The sequence below is a fragment of the Scardinius erythrophthalmus genome, assembly GCF_964197995.2.
Source record: "Scardinius erythrophthalmus genome assembly, chromosome: 23".
Classification (NCBI taxonomy): domain Eukaryota; kingdom Metazoa; phylum Chordata; class Actinopteri; order Cypriniformes; family Leuciscidae; genus Scardinius; species Scardinius erythrophthalmus.
The window spans coordinates 28,521,118-28,541,712 of NC_138243.1; the positions used below are offsets into that span (position 1 = coordinate 28,521,118).

The 20,595-nt window shown below is 36.8% G+C and overlaps 1 protein-coding gene across 1 annotated transcript; it reads left to right on the plus strand.

Moving 5' to 3' along the window:
* Nucleotides 1-238: 238 nt before the first annotated feature.
* Nucleotides 239-17,622, plus strand: spina (spindlin a). The gene is made up of 6 exons (XM_081354571.1): nt 239-388; nt 7,022-7,366; nt 7,479-7,527; nt 8,801-9,054; nt 13,704-13,937; nt 16,658-17,622. The coding sequence occupies exons 2-6, from the start codon at nt 7,315-7,317 to the stop codon at nt 16,855-16,857; spliced, it is 789 nt and encodes a 262-aa protein (XP_081210697.1). The 5' UTR covers nt 239-388; nt 7,022-7,314; the 3' UTR covers nt 16,858-17,622.
* Nucleotides 17,623-20,595: the final 2,973 nt, after the last annotated feature.

The window sequence follows — 20,595 nt, forward strand, 5'->3', positions numbered from 1 at the left end:
ATTTTCATATAAAGTGTAGCACCGTCCAGGCCATATTATTACAGACTTTATTGTCTATTGTCAGTGGATTTTTTTGAAGGGGACAGTCATGTCGCAGTGCTTGCGCATGCGCACACATCCTCGCCGAGACGAACCGAAAGCGGCCGAAGAAAAACGATGGGAAACGGTCGGCAGCGCACTATTTGGCAGGAAGGTTTCCCGCGCAGCGCCAATTGAGTCCGGCGGCGGAGCACTATGTGGCAGCGGGGGAGGGGAGGGAAAGAGCTCGGCCGCATTCGGGGCCGCCTGCGCTCATCAAACGCTTCTCATTGAACACACAGTGAGGCAGAGCTGGAGTGGAAATATTCTTTATGCCGCAATATGCGTGAATTTCTATAATAAACCCGGGGTAAGCGAGCACCCATGCCATAAATGCCACATTTATGCATTGCACTTGAATAAAAGGCGAAATGCGACAAGATTGAGCTCAAATCTGCAGTGGAGGCAGTAAAGGGGTTTTGGGGGCGAGCTGTGGGGACGCTTCATCCAGACGGTTCTGTTGAAAATGCGTTTCTTGTGCTTCCTTTGTTTCTGCTGCGGGATTGTAAATAAGAGCTTGAGCCAAAATGGCGGCTGGAGCCGTTGAGCTGAGTCGAGCTATGAGCTATTGCACTGCGTTTAGTCACACAAATAACACGGTTTTTATAATTCCTGGCTGTTTTCTGGCTTTATATCCCTCTCGGATGCTGTCGTAGCATTTAGAATAAGACATCTGGCTGCGTTTGTGAAGAATTGTTAGTGTTTAACGAGGATAGTTAGCGAAATAGAGTCAGTTAGCTAGATAGATTTGAATATTTTCAATGACAAATTGCGGTTTTTTATCAATAAAACGCGCGTTTATTGTTAATGTTGGACTTGTGTTGGTTGTTTAATGGCTGAATGTTGTGTTTTTGTTATGTGATGATATCTTCAGACTGCCAGTTAGCTATTATCTGTAATACTTTTTCTTAAAAAGGGATTCTTTCATACACTTGCAAGTCCAGATGCAATATTATTCATGTGTGTGTGTGTTTTTCCATTTTCACTATAACTAACGTTACACAACTTGCAGTGCTGCTTGTCATCTTGCTTGTTAATGGCAGCATTGAAACCCAATCTGGCCAAGTGATCTCACTGCATTGTTGAAGGTTCTGGCCAGTTTGAAATGTAAGGTCTTGAATTCATTAGTCTCATCTGATGCTCAATGATCAGGTTGCATTGAGAAAGTCTGCTGAATTTCCATGAGGAACAATGACATGAATCATTCTGGGGGTTTGTTTGGAAGGGGGCGGTGGTTCATTTGTATTTCATGACAGTCTCCTGAAGAGTTTTGTAGGGCACCTCTGGAGGATTAATTGATCAATTAGGCTTGTAAAGAAGAGATTACAGCACAGAAACAGGCACTGCGGTGGGTTTAAGTGCTGGAGAATGGGTGGGCTTGATTTAAGTCTTTAATTTGGGTTCTGATTTGCAATATTATTGTGGACCAACCACCTAAAAAAAAAAAAAAAAGCAAAACTTAATTATTAATATGTATATTTATGTAGTAAGTGTATGTGTGTAAAAGTAGTTTTGTACAACATCCAGCTGGACAAGAACATTTGTCATTTATAAAAGGCAACATTTCTGTGCATGTATTAGTGTTGTAGCTCTCGAGATTGGTCTTAAGAACATTTTTTGAAAGTCTTGGTCTTGTCTCAGTCTCGACTGCATTTATACTTGGTCTTGTCTTCATGATTTTATCTCAAGACCACAACTGTGAGGATATCACTTAATTGCTGGTGCATTGTCTGATTTATTTGTTAACATCATTTAAAACGTCTTGCTTAAAATGCAATCAATAGGCTAACTTATTTCTAATGAGATTTATTTTGTTACTGTTGTGCCTGGTTCTAAATCAATGCAGGATTTACTCAAATTCATACAAATGCCCCCTAAATTCAAGATATGATTGCCAAAAAGTACTTGAATGAGATCTTGTTATAACATAGGATATTATTAAGCAATATCATAAGAGCAAGAGAGCTGTTTTCACGGATATGAGCGCGATTGCAAATGTGATATTGATTTTATACAAACGTTCAATAAACAAGAAGTTAATATTAAGTGACTTACATTTAAGACACAATTTTAGATACGTTTCTGATATTTCAGCAACGAAAATGGTTCCAAACGAATCCATAGAAGATCTGTTGTGCGTTTTCGACTGGTGTTTCGTTATTCAATGAATCGGCTGCTTTGAACAAAATCGATTGAATAAATGATACTCATTAAGTGTTTTGTTTCATATTTAAAAGTAGGCCTATCATTTTGTTGTTCCATCATATTTCAGTATTCAAAATGTTATTTTTAAAACATTAATCTCTAAATATGATGTATGCAGGTGTAATTGTAACTTCTGTCACCTTTGCAACACAAATATTAATTTTATTGTTAGTGATTTGATTGGTAACAGCTCTATGTAGTGTTTTATTATTCTAGTTGTATTTATTGATTAAATATTAAGACATTTCTCAGACAGTAGATATGGATTTTTTAGATGATTTTGAGGAGTGCCGATCTTGATTCGGTCTCGGTTTATGTGGTGGTCTTGACTCTGCAACACTAGTGTATATATACACACACACATGCATTGCCTACATTATATTTTTTGCCTTTTGGAAACAACCAATGTTCTTGTCCAGCTGGACATTGTACCATACATTTCTAAAACTATCCTTTTCTTTTTCTGTCCTTTCCCTGGTTTCACTTGGTCAATCCCATGTTATGAATACTGTTCAATAACATAATTTTTCTGCGTCATTGAGCTGTAAATTCCCTCTCTTCAATTGCATTCAGCATTGTCTGAAGCTGCCATTATGGCAGCCACTGGCCAACATTTGATACAGCTCAGTACTTTTGCCTCTACAGCTAAAATATATTAGATTCTGGTACACTGGGAAATGCATACAGAATTGCTCCATCATCCATGTGCAGGTATTCAACACAGCACGACTGAGTTCAGTTAGAGCCAAGAGTTTGACATGCGGGAAATTCATTATCATAAATGTATACTTTAGCCATAAATGAAACTAATTTTCCACCTAGATAATCATTACTGTAATGTGACAGAATATATAGAGTATAAATTATGCATCGTGATGGTATTAGATGTGTTACCTTTAATTAATGCTGATTTAAATAAATAAAAAATTGCATTGCCGTAAATCAATGTAATACAGCAAAAATACTGTGTTTGAGTAAGAATTTAATGAGAACTACCTTTGAAAATAATGAGAATTACAATAAATTCTTCGATTTGGAAGTAAAATAAGCTTTAAAAAAACATTTTCTAACTCTAAAAAGAGTTTGTATGAGAGAAACATGAAGGATATTGTAATTATATTGAGGAAAGGCATTGCTCAGTTCAGGTGATTAAAAACTTTGGCATCATCTCGCCACCTTTATCTAAAAGTAACATGGCAACAAGCTGTGAAAAGAAGTACTGACCATGAAGTAAATGTTTCTGTAGTGCTCGTTATTTTCATTGGAGATACAGACTGTAAAATTGAAAATGGGAGCTGTATTATTATTTGAGTCCAGCTGTGTTGGAAAAGAGTATTTTCATGCATTAAAGCACGTTGCAGTTGGATTGCACTAGGTCATGTTCGTGTGCAATGGACTGTTGTATTAAACATGAGGTCTGGTTTTGATTTAGTTGGACGGTCTGGTAGAACGACGTCGTGTAAGGAAGCCCCGAGCTCTCTGTGCTTGTAGCGTACTCCTGTTGTGTTGTATAACAGCGTCTGCTTGGCTTCCTGAATAATGCAAGTCTCATGTCATGGCTGATCTGCTCTGCTTTCTTTGATATTTTCAGTGTCAGGGTGTCAGAAGCAGCTAAATGGGTGCATCGCTTAATGAATGCTAATTTACAAAGCGCAAACTTTTTACGTGCGGTCGACATTTAAAGCAAGACACCCCAGATGAATAGGGTAAAACATTTAAGTAATAGATATCACCATGTTTACCCAGTTGATTGATTGCATTAAAAACTAGAATCTAATTTAAAATATGCAGTAATTTGCATACATTTCCAGAACAGAAATCTGAACGTTGGATAAAGCCAGGTTCAAAATTCCAGGTTTTGTTTCATTATGTTGAGATAGGCCTATTAGCGTTTAGGGGTGGGAATCTTTAGTCACCTCATGATCCGATTCCGACTATTGGTTAATTGTTTACAGGGTTCGTACGGGTGCTTGAAATCCTTGAAAATGCTTGAATTTTGATGAAAAGTGCTTAAATTTTGGATAAAATGCTTGAAATTGTATCTATTTCTTTCACAATAAATACCTATTTGACTGAATAGTTCGTTCATTAAATGGAGAAATAAAATGTAGCTTCAGATACAGAGCGATTTGTGCTACGCTGGCTAGAGCAAAAAGTAGGTGGAGTTTTCATTTCATTTCTCAGATTTTGTTCAAACCTTGTCTATATCAAGAATAGACAATGTCCCAAAAACCAAGGCCTGAAAAATATTTCTGTTCAAATCCTATGTCTTCATTTTTTCAGCCCTTGAAATTACTTCAGTTTTACAGCCTGAAAATCACTTTATCTGGGAAGCAATATTTGGACATTAAAGGGGGGGTGAAATGCTCATTTTCACTCAATCTCCTGTTAATCTTGAGTACCTATAGAGTAGTATTGCATCCTTAATATCTCCAAAAAGTCTTTAGTTTTATTATATTTATAAAAGAAAGATAGGCTGTACCGAGTCTTTCCGGAAAAAAACGAGCGGCTGAAGGCGGCTCCGTTGATGATGCTCTGAAAAAACAAACTCCATGTTTTTTGAATGAAACTCCATGCGCGCCCGCGGCTTTCCGGCACAAGTGCCCTTAGGACCCATATAAGGAAATTCCGCCCCAGCTGACGTCACGCAGACCCATACTCGAAAAAACCTTTCCGAAACTTGTGACAAACCGGAAGGACAATTTTTGGCACAGAAATACTCCTTCAAACGTACAATTTAATTTTTGAAACTTTGTCCATGTTTAGCATGGGAATCCAACTTTTTAACAGTGTAAAAAAACACATTATGCATGAAATAGCATTTCACCCCCCCTTTAATATAATGAAAAGTATTATTCATAGGCATTATCTACTTAGACAGTGATACATTTTGAAAAATAAAACTTGTGATTTGCTTAAATATCTGATCCTTCTGCTATTACGAAACACAATTTTGGTTGTTTATAGCATTATCTCTTTTAATGTGATAAAAACACTAAATAATAATTTTGACTATTTATTGGTATGTCATTTACAGTGGTGTAAGGTGCTGGAAAAGCTTTAAAATGGACCTTGAAAGTGCTTGAATTTGAACTTGGAAAAGGTGTACGAACCCTGTGTTTAGAAATAAACAGCTAGCCTACCTAATCCATTGGATGGCTTGAAGACATTAATGCATTTTGAGTACGTAACTCAATGCACCCGCTTCATTTTTATGTGCTGCTGAAGTAGAGATTTCTGACTCACGGCTTTAAAGATGTATTGTAATTGAAATCTACAGATGCAAATAGATAAAGGGTAATAAAATAAACACTTTTGTGTATTTGGGAAGTGAAACGCCAAAGGGCTCAAAATCTCAAACTTGACCAGTGCATGAAAAAACAAGGTTTTTGCCTGTATTGTTTTTCTTTAACTCGCCTTCATGTCGTTCCAAACTTTTATGAGTGACCGACTTTCTTCTGTGAAACACAAAAGTAGATATTGTGAAGAATGTTGGTAACTAAACTGTTCCGTTCCCATTGACTTGCATTGTATGTAATATAATGGAAGTCAATGGGAAGCGAAACTGTTTGGTTACCAACATTCTTCACAAAGACAAATTGCATGCAATCGGACACTTGTGGCTCATTAATGTGGAGGTTCTTCACTTCGATTCATCGTAGGGCTGGTCCGAATACCATTTTTTGAGCTTCGAAGCTTCGGTAGTAATGAACATCGAATATTCGGAGAGAGGGGGCTGAACATATCCTTCTCTCTAATAAAGGTAGTATTTTCTATGTGTCTGTCTGTCCGTTTGCATTTTGATTATTTCGAGAACCGTTCATCCAGTCGACTTCACAAGGGAGTGCAGTGTCGCATTTGGTATTTAAATAAAGAAAAACGAAATTTAAATAAAGAAAAAAGAAATTTAAATTAAAAAAACAAATTTAAATAAAGAAAAACGAAATTTAAATAAAGAAAAACACGAAATTTAAATAAAGAAAAAACGAAATTTAAATAAAGAAAAAACGAAATTTAAATAAAGAAAAACGAAATTTAAATAAAGAAAAAACAAAATTTAAATAAAGAAAAAACGAAATTTAAATAAAGAAAAAACAAAATTTAAATAAAGAAAAAAACAAAATTTAAATAAAGAAAAATGAAATTAAGTTAAATTAAAAACGAGATTAATTTAGATTGATAATAACGGGTAAAAAGCTTAATACATTTTGTTTCTATTATTCTATTTTCCACAATGTCAAAGCAACGCAGCTTAACCCAAAACACAAGCTCAGGCATGCACTTCGGTCCACACACACTCCGCTGTTCTCATGCACTTCTGTTCACACACACACTCCTCTGTTCTGCGCTCTAGCCAGAGAATACTCCCGTTGCAGGAACACTTTAGAAGGCCAGGAAGAAGCATATATATTCATTAAGTATAACGAGGTTGGGTTCCCTCAACTGTCCATCCTATTAAGATAATTATTGTATTTCGTCAGATTTTATAGTGTTGAACATATTCAAGCGCGAATGAGAACCGTTTCGAGGGAGATGCCAGGTGTGCAAAAAAAAAAAAAAAAAAAAAAAAACGAAAATTCGAATGTCAAATTTTCAAATCGAATACCAACCCACCGAACGAATATTCGGGTCCAGCCCTAATTCATCGGCGACTGGGAAGTTAAAATGTGACTGTTTACATTCCCTGAGTGATTTCTAAACGTTTAAGCTGATGTTCTTTTATTTATTTCTTTTTTAGGTTGCTTGAAGCCCTTCCAAAGGAGGTCTGGATCAGTACCCATCTGCGCGGGCCCTGAGTGGCCTGGCACGACCCGTCCTGCCCACTCAATATTGAGCACCAAACATTCCTGAGACTCAGACGGGCATCGGGGGAACCATATTACATGCCAGCGGCTTTTGTTTTTTTTTGACTGCCCCCTTTAGGTTTATCCCCCCCTTTCCCCTTCCCCTGATACTCTTTCATTCATCCGAAAGAGTGCGGATATTTTCACCCTAGTGTGGCAGCCGGGCTGCTCCCCCACACACCGATGAATGAAGACCCCATTCGGGAAGAACGCGGCCCAGAGATCCAGAGCTGATGCAGGTTAGAGAACGCCTTTGATTGGATGCTTGATTTTGGATGACCATCTTGAAGATCATCATCGTCTGAAAACTGTGTTTAATATGAACTGTGTTTGCTGTCTCTGTGATCGAAGGGCATCCTGGTGTCTCTGCAAATATGATGAAGAAAAAGAATTCTCATAAGTAAGTGTTATTTGCTTGTGTTTTAGGGCATATATTACATTATATTATCAGTATTTTTACAATTTTACATTCATATTGATCAAATTAATGATTATAATCAGAGTTAAATATTGGGTGAAAGATGATTGTTTTATTTGTTTGTGTTGTAGGGCTTAATGTCTGTATATTAATGATATTATATTAATTATTTTAAAATACTACACAAATACTGATCATAATAAATATTTATTAATTAAATTATTAGAGTTAAATTTTAGGTTAAGAATTTTTTTTATTTTCTTGTGTTTTAAGGCTGAATATATGAATGAATTACTGATTGATTTTTTATTTTTTTTTATTTTACACCTATTGATCATTATAAATATAACATTAATGAATTTAATAGTTACATTTTTCGGATTTATTTTTGGTGCTTAATCTGTGAATTTATTATATATTTTTATATTATTAATATATATTTTTTTAAATAAGCTCATTGATCATAGTAAATATAACTAATTTAATATTTATCATTATCAGAGGTAAATAGTAGGTAAAGTGTGTGTTTTTAATTTGCTTGTGTTTCAGGGCTAAATATAGGAGTATGAATTTTAATTATATTTATATTCATATTTTCTTTTTTTAATTATTTTTAGCTCATTGGTCATATTAAATAAAACATTTATGAATTTAATAATCATCATTACCAGAGTTAAATATTCAGTGAAGCATATTTTTTATATTCTTGTGTTTTAGGGCTGAATTGTTATTGATTAATAATACTAAACATTTAAAAATAAAATAATAATAACTTTATATATATATATATATATATATATATATATATATATATATATATATATATATATATAAATATATAAATTATTATTATTATTATTTTATATAAATATTATGTATTTTTTTATGTTTAGTATTATTTATCAATAAATTAACAATTATGAATTTAATGATCATCATTATCAGAGTTAAATATTAAGTGAAGCATAAAATGATTTACTGAAGATTAAAGCGTAAGTGTGCATTTATTTTAGATGGATTTATGGATTTTAGATGTTAAAATACTTTCTCCATGTTTGAGATGGAATCTGTTCGACTATCCATGCAATACCATACGGACGCGGTGTTTTTGTTGTCGTCTTTCTGTGTGTTGTTGTTGTTGTAGTTGAAATGACTCGCTTCACCTTTAAACAAGCTCAGAATTCAACATCATAAATTTTAAAATGTCAAATGTGTCATTAAACGGATGTTAATGCTGATATCTGATGATTCACAGGAAACACAAAAGCAGCGTAGGGCCCACCAAAGCCGTGGCTCAGCCCAGGCGTAACATCGTGGGCTGTCGTATCCAGCACATCTGGAAGGAGGGCAGCGGCGCGGCGTCGCAGTGGAAAGGGACCGTGTTAGACCAGGTGCCCGTCAACCCCTCGCTCTACCTGATTAAATATGACGGCTTTGACTGCGTCTACGGCCTGGAGCTGCATAAAGACGAGAGGGTGCAAGGACTCGAGGTTCTGCCAGACAGACTAGGTACGTCTGTTAGATTTCATTTTTATTGAGTGCGGACGGTAACACTTTACAACAACTAACAACGAGCAAAACATTTGTTACAGTATTTATTCATCTTTGTTGATGTGAGTTAATAAAAATACAGCTGTTAATTGTTTGTTCATGTTAGTTCACAGTGCATTAACTAATGTTAACATTATCGACTTTTGTTATTTTTGTTGTTATTTTGTTAAAAATTTAAATTCTGTCAGTAATTACTCTCCCTCATGTTGTTCCAACCCCGTAAGACTTTCGTTCATCTTCAGAACACAAATTAAGATATTTTTGATTAAATCTGAGAGCTGTCTCACTCCTCCTTAGGCTTCTATGTAATTGAAACTTGCCGGCCCAGAAAAGTTAGTAAAGACCAGTGTTTGGAATAACGCTGTTTAAAAGAACGGCGTTAGGTAACGACGTTATTTTTTCAGTAACGGGGTAATCTAACTAATTACTTTTCCCGTCGTTACAACGGCGTTAACATTACTGGACGTTAAATGCGGTGCGTTACTATGCATTGATTGAATAAACTGTGTAATCCGAATGCACCACTGGCTCGCACATGCACAGCTAGTGAGGAGGTGGGTTAATAACAAGGTAAGCGATTATGATTGGCTAAGGCAGAGTCATTCGGTTCTGATTAATGCGGTTCTGGAGTATAGATAAAAGCCCGCCCGCACTTACAATTGATTGGTTGGGTCCTTACATGCGCTTCGTGAGGCACACTAGCACACACACGCAAGGTCTCTCGCTCCCTCTCTCTTCACATTCTTCTCCCGGTAGACGGAGAATCCACAGCTAGATCAATGAGTATAAAACCCCTATGATTACAACGAACGACCATCATTTGAAGTGTCACACAGTTCTGAAATTATCGTAGGCTACATTATAGGATTTTTTGTCATTATTGATCGTACAGAGTTCAAAATTATCGTACAAATACGATAATTATCGTATACAGGACATTCAAACTGCAGAGTGTTTAAGTTACTGCTGATCAAAATTTTAAGGAAAAAAAATATATTAATCTGAAATGAAGCAAATTAATTTTCAACTCATTCAGGTAAAATTACCGAACATATCTCAAGGTCTTTTTTGTCTTTTTATTAATTTAATTAATAAACTAATTATATAAAACTATTGTCAGTGCACTACAAATAAACTGGTCCTATACCTTTACTTTATTAATAAAACTTTTAATAAAAAGTTGAGCGAGGTTGATTTAATTTGCTAGAGTTAAATTAACTTTATATGGTGTAACTGTTTACTTTTCTTACAAAGATAATGCTTGAAGTGCAGGATAAACCTCTTGCTGTCTGTCGACGTGCAATAAATATCGAAAGTTGTCTGTTCTACTCATTTTAACTGACTTGTGAAAACTGCTCAAAAAAAATCCAAATTCTTTGACATATAGCAACTTTTTTTTTTTTTTTTACAGTAACGCAAATAGTTACTTTACCTGGTAACGAGTTACTTTTATTATAGAGTAATTCAGTTACTAACTCAGTTACTTTTTGGAACAAGTAGTGAGTAACTATAACTAATTACTTTTTTAAAGTAACGTTCCCAACACTGGTAAAGACATCGTTAAAATAGTCCAAGTGACTACAGTGGCTCAACCTTAAAGTCGGCATGAAATGGAAGTTGAGATTATAATTTTTTCCATGTTTTGACGTATATCTGAGTGAAACGGCGTCTGAAATTAGAAAAAAATGTAGGGCGGGGCTTGATTTCGTCCTTCGGGAATTGATTGTGTCCTTCGCACCCTTGCGTCCTTCGAACCCTCATCGGCTCTGACCGCACCCTTTCACCATGGCACGTGACCGAAAGAGAAGAGGGGTCGTTTCGAGGGGGGAGGAAAGGGTAATGTATTTGATTAAAGATTATAAGGGTACATGAATTAAAAAAAAATAATGAAGTGCACAGATAAATCATTTATAATAAACACTACAATATTACATATAAAAAGAAGATTTGTCAAATTTGATTTCATGCCGACTTTAAGTTTATCAAGCGACAAGAATACTTTTTGTACGCAAAAAAACAAACAACAAAAATAACGACTTTATTCCACTATTCATTTTCTTAATGAGTTCACTTAGTGTGTAACAGCGCAGCGCTTCTGGGTTGTACGCCAGAACGGAGGCTTACTATTGGCCAGCATCGCCAGCATCACACGCATCACACACATGACCAGCGTTGGCCAATGGTGAGCCTCCATTCTGACACTACGTGAACTCACTCAGAGAAACAGAAGAAAATGAAGAGTTGAATAAAGTCGTTATTTTTGTTGTTTTTTGCGCACAAAAGTGTATTCTCATCGCTTGATAAACTTAAGGTTGAGCCACTGTAGTCACTTGGACTATTTTAACAATGTCTTTACTAACTTTTCTGGGCCGGCAGAATGAAATTACCTAGAAGCCTGTGGAGGAGTGAGACAGCTCTCAGATTTAATCAAAAATATCTTAATTTGTGTTCTGAAGATGAACGAAAGTCTTACGGGGTTGGAAAAACATGAGTGTGAGTAATTACTGACAGAATTTTCATTTTTGGGTGAACTAACCCTTTAATAACGTATTAGTAAATGTTGAAATTAACTAAGATTAATAAATGCTGAAGTAGTATTGTTCATTCATAGTTCATGTTAACTAAGGTAGTGTTGAAAACTTTTTCTTCGTCGAAGCAAGAGACCAGGAGACGTTGGGGATCACGTTCAAACAAAGTTATTCTTTATTGAGGACTTCGCTGTACGCGGCTGCAGTTCTTCCCAAATCATTCTGGCTAACAAACTTTACATGGTTTCTTTATAGGTCTTTCAGTGGGCTGTCCTTAAAGGTGCTAAACATACACACAGCCTTAGAGGTAACCACTAAATCTAATCATCTAAAGACAATAGAGGCAATTGCCCCCAACTGAGATAATGGTACCCCCCCCAAATGGTATACACAACAAATGGTCACAAGACCTTAGACTAGGTAACATTCACACACAGTCCAACTCTTAGTTGGAAGATCAAAGACTATTACAATGTTTAGACAGCTGACTTAAAGCTGACTTCTGATCAGTAAATTGATGCCATCATGTTCACCTTGAATGCCCAATACAGTGTAATTCACCTTAGTTTTTCATGTGATGTTATGTAAGGAAGTAAGATCAGCAGATCTTAAACATATTCTTAAATTTGGATTCTTCAGTAGTGAACTAATGTTAACTAATGAACCTTATTGTAAAGTGTTACCCACTAGAGGGCTGCATTGGGATTGAGTCCCGCCGGGTCCCGCGGGACCCAACGCAAATCTTGCAGGAGCGGGCGGTTTGAACTTTGCTGCGGGCGGGAATGGGCGGCTAAAAAAAACACTGCGGGATCGGGAGGTAGCCTTGCAACATGATGGAGATGTCAATATTGGCGCTTTTCCACTACACAGTACCAGCTCGCCTCGGCTCGGCTCGACTCGACTCGCCTTTGTTTGGTTTTCCACTGTGTAAAAGTTGTAACTGGATCTGCTTCCAGGTACTTTTTTTCGTACCCCCTCCGGCGAGGTTCTGAGCGAGCTTAGGCGATACTAAAATGTGACGTGAAAACACGGCAGACTGCTGATTGTTCAGAGAGAAGCATCACTATTCACTGCGTCATCATTGCACGCGCAAGACCGAGTATCCTGAATAAAAAACAGCAAAAACGAAAACAAAACCATCCAAAAACAGCACACTCGATTTCCTCCATTATCCTGTGTGTATGTGTCCAGGAGGCTTTGCCGACCAGGGAAACGAAACAAACAACCCCATGAATCTCTTTAATAATATCAATACAAATGTGTGTTTTTTCCTGCGGGACGGGAGAAGACACAAAATCAATGCATCTCTATTATTGTGCGGGAATAAATTCTCAGAGTTTTGCGGGTGCGGGCGGGAGTGGACATACATATTGCGGGAGCGGGCGGTAATTGCCAGAAATTCGGCGGGCGCGGGCGGGAGCGGAATGAAGAAAACAGTCCCGCGCAGGGCTCTATTACCCACCAGACATAGACAGAAAAGAGTTTAACTGTAGTGCATTATTACTGACTAATAATGCAGTTAAATCAATTTTATTTAATTATTATATCATATATATATATATATATATATATATATATATATATATATATATATATATATATATATAATTTTTTTTTATTAAATGCTGTACTCATAATTTGAATACTTCTTGCTTGTGTGTTAGGGCTGAATGTGTGAATGTGAATTTATTATTATGTTAATATTTTTAAAATATTGCACTCATATTGATCATAATAAATATTATTCTCAATCACATAATATCCATCACCTAATATTTAATGCTGGTTCACCATCAAACAAACTCTCATTAAAATATGTTCTGGTGTTTAATTCAGTGATGATCAATACACAATGCTGGATTCTCTCCAACATGAGCACTAAAACTCAATAAATCTTGAGTATCTCTGACATCGGATGACTTTTGAATGTGGATTTACAACATGGCTTATTTTCATGCATGGTTATAAACGTGTGCCTTGCTTTTTGAGTGAATTATTGTTTTCCCAGATTTACTGCCGTGGATGATGTTTCCGATCCTGCCACTCATCGTGTGTCTTGCTTTCTCGCACATCTTTCAGCCTCGACGCGCATCAGCGACGCCCACCTGGCCGACACCATGATCGGCAAAGCTGTGGAGCACATGTTCGAGACGGAGGACGGCACTAAGAACGAGTGGAGGGGAATGGTTCTGGCCCGGGCGCCCATCATGAACACGTGGTTTTACATCACATATGAGAAAGACCCTGTGCTCTACATGTATCAGCTGCTCGATGACTATAAAGACGGAGATCTGAGGATCATGCCAGACTCTAGTAAGTGTTTTTTCAGTGCTGGTGATGATCTAAACTGAGTGTCTATAAATTTGACTATTTGAAATCTCCAAATGAACTGTTAATAGCAGTGATAGACCAATATGGGGTTTTCAGTGGATGATGGCAATATAGATATTTTAAGAGTTGCTCATGTCTGATAAAAAGCTGTCATACATCCAAATTTACTAGTAGATACTTAGCATTTTCACTGGCCACAATTCTGGCATTGATACCATGGGGGAAAAACTGCCATATAGATATTTTTAATATTATCTCATAATTTGGCAGCAGGAATATTAGGCTGCTGTCACTTTAAGACCTGATGCACGGATCCATTATACTGTTACTCATGCTCTTTATTTCTCAACTTTTACATTCAGTTAAAACATAACTGACTGTGTTTACGTGAATACTTGGCATTTTGACATTATTTTGTGTGTATTTGACTGTTTTAAGCGCAATAAGCTACGAAAAATAACTAAATTTAGTACTGAGCGACAGCTTTCAGGGCTCCAGACTGCGACCAAATGGTCGCATTTTGCGACCAAAATTTGAGAGTGTGCGACTAAATTTTACATCCAGTCGCACATGTGCGACCAGTAAATTTCATCTCGTTCATAGTGGGCGACAACCGACGTCGCGTCTGCGATGCTTTGTTTACGACATCACAACAATTATTTTTTTTAACGGTCCTCCATGAAGGGTTCCGAGTGAATGAGTGTGTGTGTGTGTGTGTGTGCGCGCGCGCGCGCGAGTGAGTGAGTGAGCGAGCGAGAGAGAGTGAGAGAGTGTGTGCGTGCGTGTGTACATGTGCGAGTGAATATGTGTGTGAGACGGCTCGAGATGACTGGTCGTAAAGCAATGTGTAGTCTGACAATGTTTCTTGTCCAGGACATGACAAGATTTTTAGGAGTCGAGACTCGAAATCGTGTAATCTGATACATTGACTATAGTAACAGACAAAAAAATTGCGTATTCTGAACCAGACATAACTATAACTATGGTATACTGTGGTTATGAAAGTAGCCTACACATCTTTTTACAGCACTTCAAAACTATATCCTATTAAAATATATATATATTTTTTTTATGTGTCGACCAAAACATTTTTGTTCATCCTTTAAAGATTGTCTCTATTTATAAAACTGAAAGTTTCAAGAAGTAGGAAAACTCACACTTATTTTTTTTAAAAAGAAGACTAAATTACCATTGTAAACAGCTGCTGAGGGTGCTTATTGGCTATTTTCACTCCCTAATATCTATTTTGTCACTCATTTTGCTTTTGAAATAATATTAAGACATTATGAAGGATAATAATTAAATTTAACTTTATCTATACACCTCAAATTTAGCTCAGTGCTTTGTCATCCCACAGTGCTACCAAATACTTTCTGTAGAACTTAGAGCCGCGGCCCTCAGATGTTAGTCTGGAGCCCTGTGATCTTAAAATAAAACTGCACCATAATTTCTGTACGCTTAATCTATTTATTATCAAAGCATTTGTCTGTAATAGTTATTTATGGGGAAAATGTGAAGGTGTGCCCCTAAATTTTCTGCTTGCGCTCCTAAAATTTTAAGTCAGGGGCTACAGCGCTCCTAATAAAAAAAGTTAGTCTGGAGCCCTGGCTTTATGTGCCACACTTTGGGTGTGAGCACAACATCTGCGAGAATGAGTAAAATTATGCGCAATCCTTCGCTGAAATTCAGGCCCTGAAACACCAACAATTTTCAACCGAAGCAACAACAAAAAAAAAAGTGAGTGAGGAGAGGCGGGTTTGTGTCACTCGCTGTCGGAGAGATGAGAGAGAGAAAGAGCAGCTGGTATCGTGTGTCTATTCTGCGGAAAATGAGTGTTGGAAGCGGTTCAGACATTTCAGTATCGATATGTATCAAAATGAAACATTTTGACAACACTACATTGTACTCAGTTTATTGTTTCAGAAGCCTTTTTGAAAGACTACAATTGAAAAATGTAAATATTATATATAAAATTCAACCTCAAGGAGTGACTGCGTTACACGCCACTGCTGAAGTGTGTGTGTGTGTGTGTGTGTGTGTGTGTGTGTGTGTGTGTGTGTGTGTGTGTGTAGATAGGTAGATAAAAAATATCTTACAATTGAAAGCGCAAAATGTATTCTAATTCCAGTTTCTTTTCATTTTTAGAAATTGTCAATTACAATTACATAATATTCAGTGATTTGTGTGCTGTGGAGTTAAATGGTGCACCATATTTGAGCCGTTTTTATCATTTTAACAGGGTTCCCACGGGTCCTTGAAATCCTTGAAAGTTTGTGAATCTGAAAAAAAAAATTAAGGCCCTGGAAAGTTTTTGAAAACAAACACACATAGATACATGAAAGTGCTTGAATTTATTTTGTGCAAGAAGTTTTCTGGAAAAAAATCCATATTCACTCCGGTCTGCTAATGTGTTATTTCGCCAACATTTCATGGCCTATGCATCCTAGCTTGCTCGATTTACGCTAGTTACGTGTTTCCCACGTGAGGTACTTTGTGTTGTACGTTGCCATGATGTTCACACACGCACAAAACTACAATGGTACCTCATCATTTGTTCAAATGTGTCCCCACATCAAGTCCTTGAATTTGAGGGTATTGGACCTGGAAAGTCCTTGAAAGGTCCTTGAATTTGAAGTTAACCAAGGTGTGGGAACCAAGACTCGTTTATATCTATATTTAATAACTGTTCTCATGCGTTGCAGACGACTCGCCCCCTGCGGAGCGTGAGCCCGGAGAGGTCGTGGACAGCCTCGTGGGGAAGCAGGTGGAATATGCCAAAGAGGACGGCTCTAAACGAACTGGCATGGTTATTCATCAGGTGGAAGCCAAGCCCTCCGTCTACTTCATCAAGTTTGATGACGACTTTCACATTTACGTCTATGACCTGGTGAAAACATCGTAGGCAGCGAAACGCCCCAGAGGAGGAGAGGGGGGGGTGGAGTTTCACGTAACCATGTGATTCACTCAAACGTTTTTGCCAAAAGATCTTTCAAAACATTTCTTGTAACATCTTCTGGAAATGGAATGGTGGATTACCACTAGTCAAGTGTCTCTTATTGTTGTAGGATGAACGGACATCACATCCCCCGACATACACGTAGCTTCATATTTCAGAGGTTCGTCTCGAGCATTTCCCATTCCTGTCGTTATTACGAAGACGCGACGTCATGTTCGTCTGGCCGTTAGAGTAACAACGTTCTGGGCTGCATCGGACGTTAAAGCGTTCATCTGTTGGACTGTTACAGCTCTGGAATTCAAGCTATCCTGGGAGATAAGTCACAGCAAAAGTTGGAAAATGCACGAGGTGTTTATCATTTCAGACGTGAGAAACACAGGGGCCCATGAAGGATGTGGAGCGCAAAAAAGTGTGCATAAAAGTGCCAGGAGGTGGAGGGCCGGGGGTCGGCGGTAGAAAGTGCCCTGGGAAAAAGTTCCCGTTTTGTCTGTAAACAAGATATCCCGCTGTCCTTGATATCTTCGCAGTTTTAATTAACCCTCCGTCTTCTCGCTCACACACTCACCCTCGCCAGAATTGCGCACACAAGCTCTGCTGTCATTTGTGTGAAATGAAACACCATGTCTTGTTTTTTTATGTATTTTGTTTCCTACTTTTTATCTTATATATATACGTATATATATATATATATAAACGTTTATCATCACCTCGAGTAAATTCTAATGCAGCTTTTATTATCTCAAGCACTAAATTTAGAGGAAATCATTTTCTCCCTTGTTTTGTTTTCAGTGAATTACCACTTCTTTGGGGGGGGGGATGTAATGAAACATTAATATGAACATTTATTTCACTTTTGGGCTTCATTAAACGTAAAAAAGAAAAGAAAAGCCCACTTATCATCTATCAGATTGCATAGTGTGGACATTTTCTCTTGGGTGTTATCATTGTTACGGTGTGGATAAATGGGTTTGTGTTCTAGCACACGATTTTGTCTCTTTAGCGCTAAGAATCGTACGGTTACCCAATGCCCCGAAGTATTTAGTGATGTTACAAAAACTAATCGCACAAGGTATTTAATCCCATGCCAGTTAGAAAAATGCTGATGCAATAATTAAGAAAGTATTCAGGACATTTTTTGCAAACCATGCACCCTGTGACTTTTGCGTTATTTTTCTTTTAAATTCGCTTTGCCTCTTTGAACGTTTGTGCCTCTAAAGACCGTCTTGGTTCCAGTATCGTTTTTTGTTTTTTTTACATGTGTGTTTTGTCTGGAGGTTTGTGTGTTCCCATTAGACTTGTATGAACTGACTCGAAGGCCCCCTCCGAGGAATGTTACTATGTTTGAAGAAGCCCTCAGCTACATGTGTTCTGCATTATTTCAGCATTTTGTGCTGCTGCGTTTCTTCTTTCCGTTACAGCGTTCCTGTTTCAACACTTCACACACGGCCGCTCCAGACACATCAAGCTTTTCTCTTGTCCTCAAGCGGACGGGTTGCAGAGATCCGCTGTTCTGCGTTTGATGTGCAACACTAGAAGGGTGACACCAAGAAATGCACAGGTCACATTTCACTCCGAAATCAAATGAAACAAAAAAAATTGCTTTTATTTTCATGACTTTTAAGCACATTGAAATTCTCATTCTCTAATGTGAAAAAACCTTTACTGTAATACATTAATACTGTAATAATCCTGTCCAGGCACACTGATTCTTTATCAGCATACATGTAAATCTTTATCATGAAGTATGAATACTTTAAATCATTATTTTGAGGTTGAGTTTAAATGTGTTAATTGTCATGAAGATGTAAATACAATTGCTAAAAATTATATTTATACATGCATATGTGCTGTCAAATTGATTAATCGCATCTAACATAAGTTTTTGGTTACATAATGTGTGTGTATATATGTGTGACAAACACACACATATGTATATTTTATATATATATATATATATATGTATATATATATATATATATATATTGTACACACACATGTATGTATATATATATATATGTATATGTGTGTATATATGTGTATATATCTATATGTATGTAAACACATTATGTAAACAAAAACTCTAATGTTAGATGCGATTAATCGATTTGACAGCACTTATATATATATATATATATATACATATAATTTATTTAGTTTATATGATTTTCAGGTGAAATGCGACCTAGACATTTCTTGATGCTTTTCATAAGATTCGCCCAGCAAAGTGCATAAAGATATTTGTGATTCTCCATGTTTTGACCTTGAAACCTTAATGCAGGCGCTCAACAAATGTAGTGATCTTAACGCAGGGGTAAAGTTTCGTCCTGGGACTGTTCTACTTTTCCTTCTCAAACGAGAGCTAGGTCACTATTTCGAGGCGTACGGGTCCTCGCTGCAGCTTCACGCGCTCACCGTCGCTAGAGTTGTGTCTTACTCAAGTGGACCACGGACGTGTCAATATGCAAACGGAAACCCTCAGAAAAGACATACTCATGGGATTGGCCTTTTACATGTACCTAATGTAGTAATGTACTGTGTTTTGATGTCAGGTCGACGTGGGAAATTTACAACGGAGAAAAAACGGGAAAAAAAAAAAACGATGAAAACTAGACCGTTCTTTTTGCATGATATGAGTAGAGTTGTTCTCGTATGTTAGTGTGATGCATGTGTACCTGTCTTTTTATTTCGGCTATTTGTTCCCTAAATGAAAGGTTCTGTTTATTGTGTTGCTAATTGTGACGTTTCGGTTCTGGTTCTGAATCCATTTCTAAGTAAAAAACAATAAGTATTTTATTTTCTGCTATGCTCTATAAGAACAAATGCACTGGTGTTGTGTGTGGCGTGCCAATGGAAGGCAAGGTACCGGTGTTAAACAGCATTTGAGGGATCATATCCTTTTGACACAGTACCACCGTTCTGCTACAGGACAAATTTATTTGTTTCTATGAAGAGTGCCATATTTAACGAAGAAACAGGCCTTATGCGATCGGGACGAAATCAAAAACGAATCTATATGTAGAGCGGGCTAATGTGTGCATGTATCGCATATCTAATTCAACCTTGTAGATATATAGAATTAGAGGAAATGCACACTTTAATCTACGTGGAGAGAATCGAACGTATGGTCCCTTTAAGATGCTGTTGCTCTTTAATTACTTTGTACAAAAAAAAGAAAAGAATGGACAAAAATGCAGTGCAATTTGATGATTGTTGCAGATACATGTATAGTTCAAATTTCATGTTCTTTCACATATAGGTAAATGGCTTCTATTGGACTGAATCTGTTTTTTTTTTTTTTCTCTCTCTTTTTTTAACATGTAGATAGTTCATTTTATTTTCATTTAAGTATAAACACATTTTAAAACCTGTTACTTAATTCATTAAGTAATTTTTATAATTATTATGTAAGTCTATCCTTATAAGATTAAAAAAGTTCATGTGAATGCGTGCGTCTGAATCTTTATCCAAATAACTGCCTTCTATATGTCTGAACATTGGCCAGGAAAAAAAAATTATATTCAAAATCTAGAATATATTAGTGGTTAAAAACGAATAGGTTTTGAGCCTCAAGATCTGTCTGTGAGTGTAAATTCTCTGAATTACCCATACAATATTGTATATTAGAGAATACGAACTCAGCTTTTACCTGAGATTATCATTCATAATTACTCATGCATTGACAAC